The sequence below is a fragment of the Struthio camelus genome, chromosome 1 (genome assembly GCF_040807025.1).
Source record: "Struthio camelus isolate bStrCam1 chromosome 1, bStrCam1.hap1, whole genome shotgun sequence".
In the NCBI taxonomy this organism is placed as follows: domain Eukaryota; kingdom Metazoa; phylum Chordata; class Aves; order Struthioniformes; family Struthionidae; genus Struthio; species Struthio camelus.
The window spans coordinates 70267639-70284853 of NC_090942.1; the positions used below are offsets into that span (position 1 = coordinate 70267639).

The following is a 17215-nucleotide window of genomic DNA, read 5'->3' on the forward strand; positions in this document are numbered from 1 at the left end:
TTTTTTGCTTCTCCTGGACTCTGCAGGGAAGACAGATTCACACGTCTGTGGACTGAAAGAACAAAGATACTTTTGCTGAAGTAGGGATCCTCATAAGAGTTACTGTTCGTCAGAGTTACTGATTCACCACCCACGTGTAAATGTATGTGGATGGGCAGATGCAAAAGTTCTCCCATGTACAGGAATTTAAGGAAATATGTGACCTGCTATAAAACCACTTTTATGCTTGAAGCTTATGTGCTGATTATTGTCATTAATAGTAAAGTTAGTGAGCAAAGTATGAGAAAAAGCATGACTATTAGAGGGACAAAAATAATCAAAGTGAGGGACATCATATTTTTACTTAGATGTTGATCACACTGTCTTGGGGGTACGTTCCCTGTGGTTAATCACTTTGTTCATGAGCAGGATTTTTTTGTATCATTTCCCAACACATTATGCACAGCGTTTGCAGCTCTCGGGCATCCATTTCTAAGGTGCTTCCAGAGCAACCTGCAATAGTAGAATCCTTCTGAATTTCAAGTGGGGATTTCTGCTTTGCTCAGAGCATCACAAGCTAGGAGGAGTCCAGAAAACATGCTATGCTCCTGCTTGTTTCACCCATGGATCATTATGCAGGGTGGATTCAAGCACAATTGATGGCATTGCTGCTTGTCCCTCTTTCCTATGCTGAAAATCATAAAGAATACAAAGGGATCTTGTAGAATGATTCAGAATGTGGTGTTCTGGTTTGTTCACCATGACAAAATATTGGTGAAAGAGTTTTAGATACTCAGTTGTTTCACTTTTCCTTTTTTCTTTCTTCTTCCTTAACATTTTTTTAAATGAATTTCTCCAGAATTCTGTGGGGAACCAGAGGGGTTGCTTAAAAGCGTTAGAGTGGAATCAGAAATTTAGGCTGTAAACCATATCCTGGTCTTTACGTGCCGTTTACTTTGGCCCATTAGTTGTTCTTAATGACAAGGCAAATGAAAATACGAGTCATTTATCAGATGAGAAAACCAGTTTAGGATGTCATAGGAGGATCCATATTCAGAAGAGAGACATCTTCTATAATTTGTTCTGGTAGCAGCTCTGTCACCCTGTGACCCAACCCATCTGCTGCGCCTGTCCTCCTTCAGCGGCATGGATTAAGCGAGTTGCTTCCCTAGCTCTTGCAAGCAGATATTCTGCAGAGCACTGAGTGAGCTCCTGATGTGGACTCAGATGCTAGCTCAGCAGTACAGCCATGTACCCAGGGAGACTGCTCATTTTGCGCTTTTTAACAGAAAGTTAGGCTGCTTTCTGGAAAGTCTGCTTTTGAGTGAGAGTCCTATATTCTGTGCTTATGAGAGATTTGAGGTACCACAGGTTATACAAAAAATACTCTGCAGGAAAGTATGGAGAGGATTTTGAGTTCTTCCTTTCAAATACAGAGCAGAATACATTTAAGGCTTGCTACAGCCATCCTTTGGGAGGGCCAGAAGTTTAATTGTGTCCGTTACGTGGTCTTTCGTGTGATGTGCGTTCCTCTTACTGGCTGAAATGAACAAATACTTATGGAAAACTGCATATTACTGTCAATATTATTATGAAAAGAAGAAAAATTGATGCTATGTAAAGTAACTGAGGAATTTGATATACTAAAGGAAGTTCCAGAAAGATTAATTAGTGGCAAGGTAATGCATTCATAGGTGTGCAGTAATCTATATGTGTTAATGACAAATCTGTTGGTTATATATCTGCACAATTGAAACATGCCTCTGCCTCTCATATTCCTCTCTGTAAATGGTGTAAGTTCACTTAGCCCGTGGTTGTGTTCCTTCAACATCACAGGATGTATATGTGCATATGGTGAGTCTCTGGAAGGGGAGGAAGCCATGTGAAAACAAGTCTTCTTGTATTGAAGATATCTCTTGTAAGTCATATTGTAATATCTGTAATTTAAACATGAACGAAATGTTTGACATACAGTATTCCACCTCGGTATTGGCTATGCTTCCTACTTCTGCTCCATTTGTAACCTATGCTGCATTGCTTCAGTCTTCTCTGATGCAGTCCAATGCAGTAAAACTACAGTTTTACTGTAGTTACAAGCTCTGTTACTACATGCTAGGTACTCCATCTTTGCTGCTGATTGACTTGTGTCAAGGTCTTTTTACCTAAAGACTTTTTCCGTTTCACTGAAGTGGGTGCAACTGACAACAACTGATTTATGGCTCTTTATTGTTGTCCTAGATCCAGTGGACAACATTTCGTGAAAGTGTGAATCAAGCCCTCTCCCTCTACTTGCAGTCATTTGTACATAACCCTAAATTAGGTTATGCATTGTGTATATATCACATGTATATGGTGTAGTACTGCATGCGTAATACTTCCTTTGCGGACATTGGCCTCTGAGCCCTTGATAAGCCTTTTCCACATATTTTCACCAATTTTCTGGAATTTTTATTGTGCTAGATTCATTGATCCAGTCTATCTAACTTTGGGACGTATGGAACCACCAAGATCCTACAGATAATTCAAATTCACCTTTCTCTTCTTCTGTAGAAGCTTTCCTAAAGCAGAACTCCTTTTCAAAATAGAAACCCCCCAAAAGTTCCCCAGTAATAGCTAGTATATTTTCCTGCCGGAATCAGAAGAAGATCTAGAAAAAACTAGTCATTTAGCTCTCTGCACAGTTGGCCTTCCACATGCTGCTTGCACGTAAGAACATACTCACTGATTGTTACCAAGACACTGTATGCATGTAGCAGAATGAAAGCTGTATCTTATTTAAATTAGGGAATAAGATGAATGAGTACAGTATTTCCAAAACAGCCAATGAGAAGAGGAAAGCTAGGCAATATTCGCATATTAATTAAAATGAGAGCTCTCCACAGAAAAAAGATGAGTCGATTGATATTCTTCTGACAGCTGCCCATAAACACATTTATGAAATGATGGGCATGAGAGGCACCACGGAAAGCAAGGTTCTTACTAGAGACGAAGTCATTCGCTTGATGCACGTTCTGTTAAAGGAAGCAGCCTGGATACTGCAATTTGTTCTTCTTGTACTTGATAGAAAAAGAAATCTTAAATCCCAGCTGGAGAATTCATGGGACTTCTTTGCTCTTTAGATTTGCTTTATAGTTCTTCAGAGTCCCACTTGGGAGACATTAGCATCAGTAATAACTATAGTACTTAGCACTTACTGTAATGTGTTTCATCTGTAGATCTCAGTTTTGCAAGGTGAGCGCAGAATTATAATCCCCATTTCAGAGAAAATGAACAGATATCTAAAAAGGTTTGATGACATGGCTGAGATGACACAATGAAGTGAGATGGTGGCAGAGTGAAATCAAGTCCTTCTGACCTTGCTCCACTGGGGGCAAAATGAGTAATTTAGTCCCATATTTTGCAAGGTACTTCAATATCAGTAGAAATTGGAGTGTGCCGTCCAAGTGAGCACATCAGAAAAAACAATCAATCAATCAAGTGTGTTGTTCCCTTCTCAATCTGAAAACCAAGTACAGGTCTTTTTTAGTACGAATGAACACACTGTTGGGTAGCCACACTGTTTCAAGTCAGGTATCTAACTTAAGGGCGTAAGTTAAATGCCTGGACTGTCCATACAGCTGATGGAGCCCTCAGAAGGCCTTTCAGAAAACCTGCTATAGGAGCCCATCTGCCTCTGTAGCCTAATTCAAACAGCTAAATCAGAGAGGCATGAATAGCAATAGCAGGCAATGTGGATAGCCTCTGATGTATACAGTTCTAAAACTAATGCAAAGTCATTTAGGAACATGTGTCCCATTAAAATCTGTGAAAAGTAAATGCTTTATCTTTATGCATTTTATGGATCTGGGCACCCTTTGCCCAGACTGCTGCTTCTCTGGGTCTTAAATTATCACAGTGGTTGAGTGAGATTCAGCAACTGGTTAGTGTGGCAATGTTATAATCTGTGGAGATACATCTGAAAAATTAAACTGTGCAACTTCCACTACTGTGATGACAAAAGTGTCATAAATGCAAGATGCAGTAGTGGTAATGATATTTCTGAACTTTGAGCAAATATTATTCTCTAAGTCTGTAAAGAAAAAAATTATCTCACGGCTACACAGAAGGGTATTCGTTTGTGCCAGCTTTCTGTTTGAGTGGTTGACTGTCTCTTGGCAACCTGCCGTCTAATAATTTATTTGCATGTCCATGGGGCATTCGGTTGGAGGAGGGACATATGTTAGTGCAAGTGCAGAGCTTGTCTCAATGCTTGATGCCAGTGGCATGGAACAGAGGCTCTCAAAGGGTCTTGCACGTCTGTGCTATCTAACCAGTCACAGAATTCAGACTCTTTGTCCTTATTTCTGTCTGCTGGGCCTCAGAGCTAGAATTAACACAACATGAAGCATTTCTCAAATTTGTGTTTAAGGAAGCTGCTAGATAGCATTTGTTGTTGCTTTAGTTGCTGCAGGAATGCTATGTAGGTAACATGAAATCAGAGTTTAGATAGTTCAGGAGAAAAAGTCCGTATTCAGAGATGAGCCACACTGTGGAGAAATTTAAGAAGTGCAAACACTTTAGAAGCAACTGTAGAGAGAATATAGTACCTAGTGGTCCTTATGGTTTGTATTCTGTTGAAGCCATGAGATGTACTGTTTCCTGCCTTCAAAAATTTGTTTCACTTCCCTTTAAAAAGAGTAACTATGCTACCTGGAGTTTTCATCAAGCAGAGTGAATCATAGGAATGATGAGTAAGGATAAATCCCCAAAAAGAGATTGCCATGTAAACAAGGCCACCTTAGTTTGCCTCCAGGCAAGTACCTAATATCTTCTACGGGACCTGTGCCTGTGCTGTTGTTAATGGTTCACTGTACTGCTTTGGTTGAAGCAAGCTGCCTGCTCTTTTGGGCTCATTGACCTATTAGCTGCACTGATATTTCTGGTGCAGTTAGGCAGAGGCAAACTGTGTGACAGACATGCCTTCTGGCTGTTTTAAGAACTTCCTATCACTTACAATGTAGGGGGTGTGGGATGAGTTGTTTGCTACAGCCAAGGAGTCAATGTATATACAACACAGGTCACTTGACTGAAGGCTGGCCGTTGGACACTATGCACTGATGCACAGGGATCACTCCCTGCTTTAGCCTTGCCACACTTCAGATACTGAAGCATCCCCAATATGAAGTAAGTGGTAAATGGAAGATTCACTGGTCTGCTTCAAGGCGGGGAAGGGGGGAGGTGGGGAGCCCACATAGAGACAATGTACCATCTACAGCTGGCAGAACCCAACCCTGCAGGGACCTCTGATTTGGATACATGCAGCAGAGTTTTAGAAGCTGACAGGGAACCACTTTTGTAGGAATGCATCAGTCACAGAGCACACATGGAACAGGAGGCGAGGCACCAGGATTTCCAGTGCTAAGTCGCTTTGTGCCCAGGCGGAAGGAAATGGTGGAAGGAGGAAGCATCTCATTCCTGCTTTTGCCTCCGTATCCCAAGTGGCAAGGAGGAAGCGGCCATTGGGATTGCATATCTGTATAGCATGGTCCCAAACATAATTCTGGTCTGGACTAGAGCCCACCGTTTAGAAAAACATCTCCTGCTGATTAAAACATTCCTGTGGTGGATTCATGACCAGCATTCTTGGTACATGGTTCCAGTAATTAATTACCCTGACTGCAAAAAATGCCTGCCTTGTTTGTAGACTGGAGCCTGGGTGCAGGCACAAGATCTGTGTCTCAGAGAGCAGAGTCAGAGAAGAATGCCATCTGGGCAGTATTTGGTCTACTTCCTCTCATATTCGGTGCTAGTTTGTACATACCTTTTCTGCAGCATCTTCTGTTTTCAGGGTTTGTTAGCTGGCCTGCATGAACCTCACAGCATCAGAGCATGTGATTATCCCCTGACATTGAAGGTCAAGGTTATGGAAGTGCCAAGAAAAACAAATGACTGCCCTGCCGAGTGCATACCACATTTAGGAATACAGTCCTAAACCTGTCTGCCCTGACCTTTAACTTCTAGCCCGTGAATCCTCTTATACTTCATACCATCTTAACACTTTTTATTGTCCTTAACGTTTTATATCAGTGCGTTATGCACTGAGTGAAATAAATGCTAGTGAGGATGACAGTGAGCCCGCAGTCTGAACCACAGGAATCTCTTCAGCACACATGCCACTGAACCTGCATCCCTCACTTTAATTTGGCCTTCCAGACACACAGTAGCAGTAAGATTAGGGAAATGCAAAGTAAGCTCTAGGATAGCTTTGTGCATACACCTCTGATCTGTGTGGGCTGAGGACCTCTGTGTGTAATAAGCGGAAGATCAGCATTAACTAATGCCATGAAAAACTGTACAGCAGAAGGACATCAGAGGGTAAATGCCAAATGTAAACTCAGATGGAAATCATGAGACATAATTTAGACGTATCCTAGTTTGGTTAAGGCAGTGTACCTTTGAATGCATGATGAGGGTTGTTAATCTCTACGGATGAGAAAAGACAGAGAACTGTGATCACACCGATGACTTTCCATTAGCAGTTCTGTCAGTATTGGAAGAGTTTCTTTATACTGGAGCAGTTTCAGAAGAAATACAGGGAATCTCATTCAAAAATAGTCCAGTCTTGATTCTGGCCCTGAAGGACGGTGGATAACTTAGGGACAACTAGTGATTACCTTAGTCTCATTGATTTCAATACATCAGTCAGGCACGAAAAATTTTGCTGTTATCTGATGATCTCTGTTATAATATTTCATACTTCCATATACCTTTCATTCTGTATTTTTAATCCATGTGATGAAGTTTTCAAACAGAAGTGGATGTCATATAAGCTGAGTTCCTTGTTTTTTCCTTTTGCCTATCGCTGGCTGCATGTTCTCTATTGATGTCTTGTTCCTGGTACTTGACACTGACCATCTTATCTGTGAAAGGAAGCACTCCGGCTGGCTTGCCTGATAAGAAGAAAGGGAAGTTTGCTTGGTTTAGTCACTCCACAGAAACCCATGGTAATGTTCCACCACACTCTGTGTCCGCTGTGTGTAACTGTGTGTGTTTATGTATCTCTATACATACTTATGTATAATGTATCTTCATATACTTATGCATGTGCATGCCTTGCTTTTTCTGTTGCTCTTGCAGTGTCGTCTTCATGCACTCAAGATACTAAGCTCTTCTGTAAATCAATCTCTTGCTAATATCTTCAAAATCATTTTTCATTTGCAAACAAGCTCAAATATGTCTTGAAAGTGCTTTACCTCATCTTCGAAGATGACTTGCCAAGTATCAGGAGTTTTTTTCCTGAAGGGCTTAGACAGGAAATGTTAATCATAAATGTTGTTTTTTCATACAGCTTACCTTGTTCTTTCTTATGCATTAAAATATGAATTTAGCTGATTTCTTAATTTGTCTTTCCAAACAGATAAGCAAATTAAAACATCTACTCTTTGTAAAGCAACAGGCACCATTAGAATAGAGTATTTCATGGCTGTGTAGAGAGTGCAAGGGAGTCCATTTTTTCATGTGGTCCTACCAACACAATGCAAGAACTTTGAATTTCCAGAGAGGCGCTTTATAGGCGCTTGCATTGTTGGGATGGGACACAGGAAAGATAGTACCTTTTGGGGGGACATTTCTACAATGATGTTTCCAACGCAGGAGCGCAGGACCTCTTTGGAAGGACTCTGATATCTTTCTAGCTTTTAAAAGAAGACCTGATCCCACGACCCATCAGACTTCTGTCCAATTGAAATGCAGAGCCTATTTATTCTCCATTGTTTCCTTTTGCACCAAGAATCCATAAATAGATATGCTCTTATTAATGAATAGTGTATTCTGACAAGCTATTAAAGGTGTCTCCAACAGCTAATAGCATGTGCTCTCAAGTCTCTTCTGAGATATATATCCAGCTGCTAGTGCATGTCACCTTCTGAAGTTCTACCAGGCATCTGAGAGATCTGCCTAACTCTTCTATTGTTCAGTTTGAAGTATCTTTTTCTTTTTTATTTGTTTGTGTATTTGAAAAGGAGTGGGGAGGGAAAGAGAATATATATGCTGGAGTGCTATCCTTTGTCCTACTCTGTGTGGAATGGTTTTATATTAAGGAGTTATTACAGCTCAGCACACAGTGTATAGGAGACCTGGGAGCGACTGGTGGAATGGGAATTGTGAGGGTTTTATAATATATATAATTGTGAGGGTTTTATAATATATATAAGAGCAAATATTCAACGTTTGATAACACATAGGATATGTGACAGCTCTTTGAAATTGGATGAGATAGGTCCAGAGCAAGGATTGCTTTCATTTGGTGGCTATTCCATGACATTTCTGTAAAAGCCTAGGAGACTCTTCCTGGTTCTTAGTTCATGGGTATCTACACAAAACCTCCACTATGATTCTTTTGTTGGTATATCTGAATAGGTCAGAAAGTCTGAACTCCCCTCTTATTCCTATATGTCCAGTTTCTAAGTGTAAGGTTGAAGCACATTAATGGTAGTATGTGGCAGATGAGCCAGCAGTATTATTTATGGAGTACTTTTACTTTCAGGCTAAACAGAAGACTTTTCTGAATACCTGTCAATCTGGTACTTTTTATTCGTACTCTACTCATCACAAAAGAGGCTGGGAAGGGCAGTGAGGTGGTTTGGCTGGCACAAGTAAAGGAATATTTTTTAAGTGTTCCACTGAGTCAAACAAAAACTTCTTTGTTGGTTTTGCCAGGTTCCCTAATTTTCAGTGGTTCTTATTTTTCAAATTTTCAGGAACAGACTCTCAAAGAAAGAGAGCAGCTGCTTCTTTCCCTTTCTTTAGCATTTGGGTAACTTATATGTGTTCTTAAGCTCCTTTTTGCTCAGCAAATTGCTTACTGCTCAAGAGCTACAGCTGAGGATCTTTTCATTAAGCCAGTTCCTTCACTGCCACATTTTGCTAATAGGTGTATTGGGTTCTAATGGCCAACCCTTTCTTTTTCTTCCCTTCAACTCTTACAGTGAGCATGCCCACCAGTGAGACTGAGTCCGTGAACACAGACAACGTCCCTGGAGCAGATATTGAAGGCGAAAACTGCGGTGCTAGGCTAGCGTGAGTACATATAAACAGATATGTGTATGCAGGGGCTGGATTGAGCTGGGTGGGTTAAAACCAGGGCAAATTTCAGGCTTTTTAAGGGGGAGGAAACCACACAATGAGAGAAAGGAAAGAGTGGAGAAGATCTATTGATCCCTTTTCTTACCTTAATTGCGATGTAAATTCACTCTGGATCTTAGCGGAGAGACTCTGGGATTATATAGATATAAGTAAAGCACAGAATTCCCAGGATAAGCAGAGCTGATTTTGCATAATAGCTAAAAGAGTAACTGATGGAAAACTGTTCTTATTTTAAAATTCCTCTTTAGTGATTGATAATCAAATCCAGCATATGTAGACCAAAGAGTGGAAATAACTGTTCTATTTTAATTTCTCTAATGATTCTTGTGCATTTTACAGAGTCTAGTAATAGAAACTAACACTGATGATAAGTCCCATCCTGCAGTCCAAACTACCCCTTTCAAGTTCTGAACACGCCACTATAGTGACGAAGCATACATCAGCTGGCAGGGGGTAATGCCTCCTTGTAATTGTGCCATCATATGTACTGGACGCACAAGAATGTGTGAAAAAGCACTTATGGAAGTGTTTATACTTTATGGTATGATTTTTTAGCACCACAGAGAAAAGGCATAGGCAAGAGGACTTGCATGACTTAAACAAGCATAGACCTTTGGGAGAATATATTAACCCCTCCGAATTTCCTTGGAAAATAGACTAAGCACATTGCTACTATTGCTTGCACCATGCTGGAGTACGCTGAGGCTCTGTTTTGTCCCTGGGGCATACTTGGAGCCCTTCAGTGCTGGTCAGCTGCTGATAAGTAGATAAGAAATGTCTTTGGTCAAACCTGTGGTCCAGCTGGCCCAGTGTTCAAGTCCTGGCAATGACAGGAGGGCAAGTGCAGGAGCCTGGACATTTCCTGTGTTCCATTCCCCTTTTACTGCCCCCAAATTCACAGTTATTAGATTAGAGATGTTAGAGGGCACACTTATGCCTATTCCCTTTAGCAGCCATCTATGGACCTGTTGTCCATGACTTTATCTGATTCTGCTGATGCTGTCTGCCCCCACAACCTCCTGCGGAAACAAGTTTCAAAAGTTCACTACCTACTGTGTAGAAAAGCATTTTCTTGTATCTGTTTTAAGCTGATCTCCTACTAGTTTCAGTGAACACCTTCTCCTTCTAATACTGTGAGTTTTGGTGAACAACAGTTCTGCATTCAGCTTATCCATCACTTTCATGACTTTGTAAGCCTTGATTGTATCTCCTCCACACTGCCTTGGCCTTCTCCTCTATAAACTGAAGAAGAGAAGGAGATCTGCATTACAAGATATGATATGTGGAATATATTGTAAATTCAATCTATCTGCTGTGCTGCAAGTGTCAGCGAGTGGCTTACAAACCCCATGAGAAATTATTTATGATAGCTTTCCTTCACCTGCCTGCTGTTGTCTACCTGCTGAGTCTGGCATTATGGTTTAGATTATGAACTCTTTTCTAAAGGAAGTAGACTAGACCTATTCACAGTGCTAAGGCAGTTGTAGCCCTCCTATTAGCACCCCACCAAGTTGCATGTGCTCTTGTGGCATTATGGGAAGCAGCAGCTGGGTATGTGACCAGTTCCTTCAGCTGGATCCAGTTTGGAGAACCATGTCTATTATTCAGTTATAGCGCCTAATACAGTGGGTCCCCTGGTGCTGCACAGTGCCAACAACAATGGCAACTGTTACTATAAAGTTGCATATATTTTTAATATTACAGCTTATATTCATTTAATGTCCTTAATCCCAAAAGATCCTAAAGCACTTTATGGACTGTATATGAAGGGTTTGTTATGGACTGTATATGCAGGGTTTGTTTTCACAGCGTTAGAGTTCAGCCACCTTCAGGGGAAAATGTGACAAGTATTTAAAAACATAAGGAGAAAAGGCACAAATGTGTAAGGAGGTGTATGAAGGATGGCTTATTTTGCACTGAAACTGCATGGGGAATTTTGGCAAGCAGAACATAATTATCTTAACTGTAATGTGGCCAGGACAGCTGAAGTTAAACCCAACTCTGAACATACTCATGGCTTACAACAGAGTTTACTTAATATAGACCAATGTGTCCACAAGAGAACGACAGTACTGTGGTCTGGCACAGTGATCACTGTAACCATCTACCTTGCTACTCTATGTTTCATCAGAGCAGGACATGTAAGGTTCAGGGAGATAGACGGTTTCCTTGCCACTTGCCACTTCATTCAAAAATAGGTAACATAGTAGGGAATTGAAGTCTGTTATTGAGAAGGGTTTTTTTTTACTCCTTTCACAAGGACAGTCTGAATTCTCAAGGCCCCACTGCGATTGCTTTTCATCTCAAAAAGATGGATGGGCTCCTTCCAACCAGGAAAATGAATTGCTGTATCATTGTGTTTGAAAGTCTGGACTGAGACACAAATTTTGCCAATGGTTCCTGCCTTTATAAAGTGTCTGCTTCAAATCTGTGGAGCTTAAAATTCCTCAAGGAAGGGTAAATTCAAATCTTCCCTGAATTTTGAGGCTTGGACTCCTCTCTGGTTTGTTTTATTTACTATATTACACACTCAGGCAGAGAAACCAGGGAGAACTTGCCTTTTTCAGGAAGTATTAAGTCCTCTTCTTCTCACTGACCCTTCAATTAAACCTCCTGTAAGCCAGCATTCCTGCTGGAACATATCAAATGCAAGCAAAGATTTTAAAATTGCCTTGAATGAGTGTTTTCCTTGTGTGGAACCTAACTAAAAACATGAGAATCTGGCCCAGTGATTCTGGTAATTTCAACACTGCTGAAGAATAGGAATAATTCTTGTGTGAAGTTGCCTGAGCTTTTCAAATAATTTCCTCATCTAGTATTGATAACTTTCACTGAGCATTAGTAATTGTAGTCAAGCCATCCTGACTTACTCTAACTAAAGATTAGGCCTGGACTTTTGAGCAGTCATCTGCCCTCTGGATTTTGTTTTTACAGTTGAAATGGCTAGACAAGTTTTTTGGTGGATTGTTGAGTTTCATGTATTGCAGACGAATCTTCATTTTACCAGCCTGCTAAAATCACCTAGTGGCCATGAGTCCCCATTGTCTTGCTATAAACACATTTTTTCCCAGAGGGCAGAGTCTGCACTGGGCAAGCTGCAACCAGACATGACTGAAGCAACAGGGAGATTTCAAGTCAAAGGTAATATATTTATTTATTTAGTGGCATCAGGCTGGAAGGGCATTTAACCCCATCACAGTGACAGGCTGACCTTGCCATCAGAATGTGCGCATGACAAAAGGAAAAAATCACCAGGCATCTAAAAGAAAAAAATACTTATATTGAAGGAAACTTAGAATTATTGGCAGTTCTTTCTGTTCTTATACAAAGCTGTAGAGCTTTGAAAGGGTCTGTGAATGACAGGAAGATCTGCTTGAGAAGCTAAGCTCAAGCATCTCTTTTGGAATTGGAGATCTCCCCGACAGCCTTTCTCAGCTCCATAGACACATATGCTATGTGAGATCAGGAGAGTACCTCTCAAACACAAGCTATCTCCTACTGATGAGTTGTCTCCAAAGAAGCTTTTATTTCTATAGTATCTATACTATAGAAACTGCCTTCATCAGCTGTGCCTTCTGGAGCAATGCCAGCCTTCAAACCAGCAGAAGGAGTTTCAAGAGGAATCTAAAAGGGCTTCTCTGTTGGCTTGTTGTGTAAATCCAGTTTCTTAGAACTAAACAAAAAAAGCCCTCTTTCATGTTTGTCCCTGGTGTAATGCTGCTGCCATTGGGAGAGCTGCAGCAGACAGTAGTTCCTTTCCTAAGATAGGTATTAGCTTTATCAGGCTTCAGGAATGTGCATTTGAAAAGGGTTTTGCAGGGTTCTGCAGGACACTGAAAAGCATCCCACAACTTCCACACTATATCATGCCTGTCATGATGTTGCCTTGTACTGCACAGACATCTGCCCTGTACTAGAAATGCAACAGCTTTTATCCTCAAGGACAACATTCGTAAGCGGAACTTTAATTTACTTCTTGCATGTCACAGCTTTAATACCCTGTTGTCACTGGTACAACGAAATATGTTTCCTCTACAACAAATATCAGTAGAATAAGCCCAGACCTAGGAACAATGGGTTTCTATATACAGGATAGCCTTATACCCAGGACTTCCCAACAGAGAGTAGTTCCTTTGAGCCTCTGTGGTTACTGCTTGGATCTTGGATTTGGATCTTGGATTACTGAGGACAGGCTGTTGCCTATAATCGATACTAACCTATTCTATGCAGGCTGTCACTGTATATAATCTCCCAGTACAACGAGAATGTTAATTTTCTAATACAACCACACAGATCTGAAGTGCCACAATAGAACTTACCTTTATGCATATGTATAAGCTAAAGAAAGACATTTGTGGAAACTGATGGTCCGTGGAGCCACATTAGAAAACTGAAGCACTTGAGCTCAAAAGGAAAGAGCTTAAAATGATCTGCTTTCACTAAAACAATAAGCCACTTGGTGTTTTCACCTTGGCCAGGTTTTCCATACGTTTGGGAGACAGTTCAAATGCTTTTCCACCAAAGAGAGTTAAAATAAGATAAAACAGTATGAACTTTCCAACTGAAAACACAGTGTCCTGAACATCCTGTGAACAATGAAAGCTTTCCCTGGCAACGGAACCATCAGTGATTTTTCCCTTGTTGCTTTTCTGGCTGGCAAAATAATTCCTATGCAGCTCTTGCAACAATCAGCATGGGAGCTGGTGATGAAGAGGAAAGAGTCAGTTTGCTTACAGGTTTGTCATTCACTACTGTTGCTGCTGGTTTTCTCCTAATGAGAAGATAGCCTCCCTCTGTGAACACCAAAGTCCCCATCACATCAGGAACAATAGTAAGAAGTCTCTGCCAAAAGCTTTGAAACCACTGCTGACTTCAGCAGGAAAACACACAGGATCAGCTCCTGTGTCAGCCTCAGCTACTGCTCTTCCATTTATTATAGGCATGGTGTTTTTGATATTCACAGTCAGCCCTCGATATTTGTCTAAAGGACAATAGCATGCCCATGTGGAGGAGGAATTTTCTTTCTACTTCAAATTCTGAGAGGCCTTACCTGTGACTTGCCACAGAGAGAGCGGGATTATGCACTAGATTCTGGAGTGTTGTGTTATTTTCCTAGCCTGTAAGAAAGCCTGTTGAATAGCAAGCGGCCTCAATTTTTGGTGGGACAGATCCAGTTTTCTTAGGGATGTTCTGTAGATTCTTATTGCTGCTGGCCAGCAACCCCATCTCTCCTAACTTGCGTCACTCCATTCAGATCAGCATGCTCTTTGGTGCTTGTGCACACAACTGTCCGGTGTTACCTGCATTGCACAGAGGATAGCTGGTGCTTCACACTGATTCTCAGAGATATACCTGAGGGTAGAATTTAGCCCTAATGCTTTGTTAGGCTGAGAGATTACCAGGAATGCAGCTTGCATTCCCAAAAATGTCATATCACTGTACATTCTTGTCCCAGGAATGTGTGAAAGAGGACCCTGGGTGGCCATCTTTTCAAGGATTCCAGCGTCCTGACTAGAAGCAATGGAATGAACCTCCATCAGCAGGGAGGCAGGGAAAAAGTGCTTTCCAAAGACTTGTTGTGCATCTTGACCAGTAACAGCGGGAATTCACCATATAGCACCAAAGCAGAATCAATATCACAACAGGACTATGTTCTCACAGTTCTAAAATCTCTGATCCGCATAATGCAACTCCTTGGGTGTGACATTATATCTCCAAAGTTGTTATAACCCAGAGGCATAGTAAGTGAATTTCTGTCACTGCTGTTCTCAGAGCTTTTAGTAGAATCCAAGGGATTTTGCAAGTTTTCATGAAGATAATTGCTACGAGGAGTAATACAGTGTAAATGTAGTTGTGACCAGCATGCCAAGTAATTGCATGGTCACATATAGTAATATCTATATCCAGAAAACAACTGTAGCATGGCTTTTGTGTCATGTTGGGAGACCTGCAAGATTTTTCCGGATTTCTGTTTGTTGTGTGTACAATTATAACAAAGTCCTCAATCTCTGTTACAAAAGGTTGGCACACCCTTTGCAAGTGCCTGGTTGCTCTTCTCTGGTGTATGCCATGACCAGAGAAATGAAGACTTTATCTGTAAGAATATGAGATAACTCACTACATTTGAATTATGCTGAATGTCCTGAGTTTATGAGATGAAGTCTTTAAATTTCACTGTCTTAGCTGTATTTGGTGAATAGCTATGTAAGGTTAGAAGAAGTCTAGAGAATTAGTCAAACAGTAAAGGACTGTTTTTTCTGTTTGTCTTTCTAAAAGATAATCTGAGTTACATGGTTCTTATGATAAAAGAATCTACTCACTCAGTAGTGATCTGAAATGGATTTCATATAGGTTCCAATACCATGAATTTAAAATACAATTTCTCAAGACATTCCAGAGCTGGACGCAACAACTGGGGAAGCTCTCTTTCATCCAGAGACATAAAGCTCCCAGGATATAAGGGCTGCAGGAGATCAGTAGTTAAACTCACCAACATAGAAACTGGTCCACCATGAATCCCTGGCAAGAACAAATGTTGGGTGTCACAAAGAGGCCACAGCAAGGCCCCAAATCCAGACTTTTTGACAGCTCCTAGCAATGGCATAAGAGCATGTTTATATATGGCGTAGTTCACTGCGTTCTCAAAGACAAAAGATTGTTGATGATAAGGGTCATTTGAAAAGTGTGTTTCAGATTGGAATATAATATTTGCAGAAACAATTATTGTACAATTCATGTTTCCAAAATTCTGTTTCACTCTTGGATTCTGCCTCTAAATATAAATCTCTTCCTCCTTCCTTGTCCTGTTCTATATATATATAGCACACCCACATGTGATAAAGCCTTCTGCCTGAGCAGTAAGGCATCAGAAGCTCGGGGTGGAGGGGGAACTTATTAGCCAACCTGTCGGAGCAGTGAAGGCGCTTGGCTGCAGCTCATAATGCTCCAAAGATATAATTATCACATGCATGATGAGTACTACACCTGCTGCATCTCTTTTGCTAAAATAAATAAAAAGTTTCCTTAAATGTCACACAGCTCCCTTACTGGGAAACCTTCAGCCCACGAGGTCATCAGAGGACTTCTCACTCCATGTCCTTCCCCTTCCACCGGTCAGGTCCTCCATGACATATCTCTCTCTTTGTCTCACCTCGAACCTTTTCCTATGAATATCCTCGCTATATCCTTTTCAGTGCCCACCTTTTTCTTTCATCCTATTTTTTAACTCTTTTTCCTGGCTTTGCCTGATCCTTCTTTTCAGTTGCCTGTGGATCTGATCTATTACAGTTGGTAGGTAAGGTATTTCAAGCAAGACTTCTCAGTGAGACCGTTGGGATAGTCTTAACATGAAGGATATGCTCTGTAGATGCTTTGCTAGCTATGCTTGTTAAAGCTTGCATTGTCTCTGCAACATAATTTAGTATTCCGTTCAGCTGCTGCGTTATTTCTTCTTTATTGAAAGAGTTCTTGTGTGTGTCTGTAACCACACTGCTGCCTAGTATGTGGCCTAGACAAGCTGCCGGTGACACAGCAGGAAAGATGTATTCAGTGCAGAGGCCTTTTTTTTTGGCTTGGACCATCTGCTGGTGAAATGTTCCTATCACTAAAATCTCCTCGGCATAAAGAAACTGACCCATCACTGATTACTTGTCAGCAGCTGATGTCCTCAGACAGGGACATGACCATTTTTAATATTGCTACAGAAAGTAGCGTTGGATGTTTGGAAATTACTTTCTCCAATGTCTGCTAACAGCAAATCCATTTTTAAGCCGGTAAGGGAGACCTTTTCTGACTGTTGTCAACAATGAATCACTTTCCTGTCATAGAGGGAACCTTAAGAAATACTTCAGCACAGCAGAAATATCTCATTGATAGTCACTCCCCAGGTTCTCATTTCTTTTGTTATTGGTGGTGGATTTTTTGTAGCTTCCTAAATCACCACAGACTCATGCCACTGCGTCCACAAAACTGTATGTCTCTCTATGAACCAATGTGTACCTACTAAGAGACAGCCAAAGAGTACAAAGGTCCTGTAGTAAGTATATCAAGCAGTGTAACACAGTGATTAGGGAAAAGGATTCTGACTCCAGCTTTGCCTGTGACTTCACATATA

General features: G+C 41.0%; 1 protein-coding gene across 8 annotated transcripts in view; it reads left to right on the forward strand.

Moving 5' to 3' along the window:
• The window catches only part of CACNA1C (calcium voltage-gated channel subunit alpha1 C), a 451988-nt gene that overhangs the window by 321259 nt on the left and 113514 nt on the right, over nt 1-17215 (forward strand). For 7 of the 8 annotated variants that reach the window (XM_068947471.1, XM_068947499.1, XM_068947534.1 and 4 more), the window contains exon 10: nt 8946-9036. In XM_068947471.1, coding sequence (XP_068803572.1) covers nt 8946-9036 — 91 coding nt within the window. Of the gene's footprint in view, nt 1-6887; nt 6963-8945; nt 9037-17215 lie in introns of all 8 variants that reach the window. The other variant, XM_068947481.1, reaches the window with a different exon arrangement.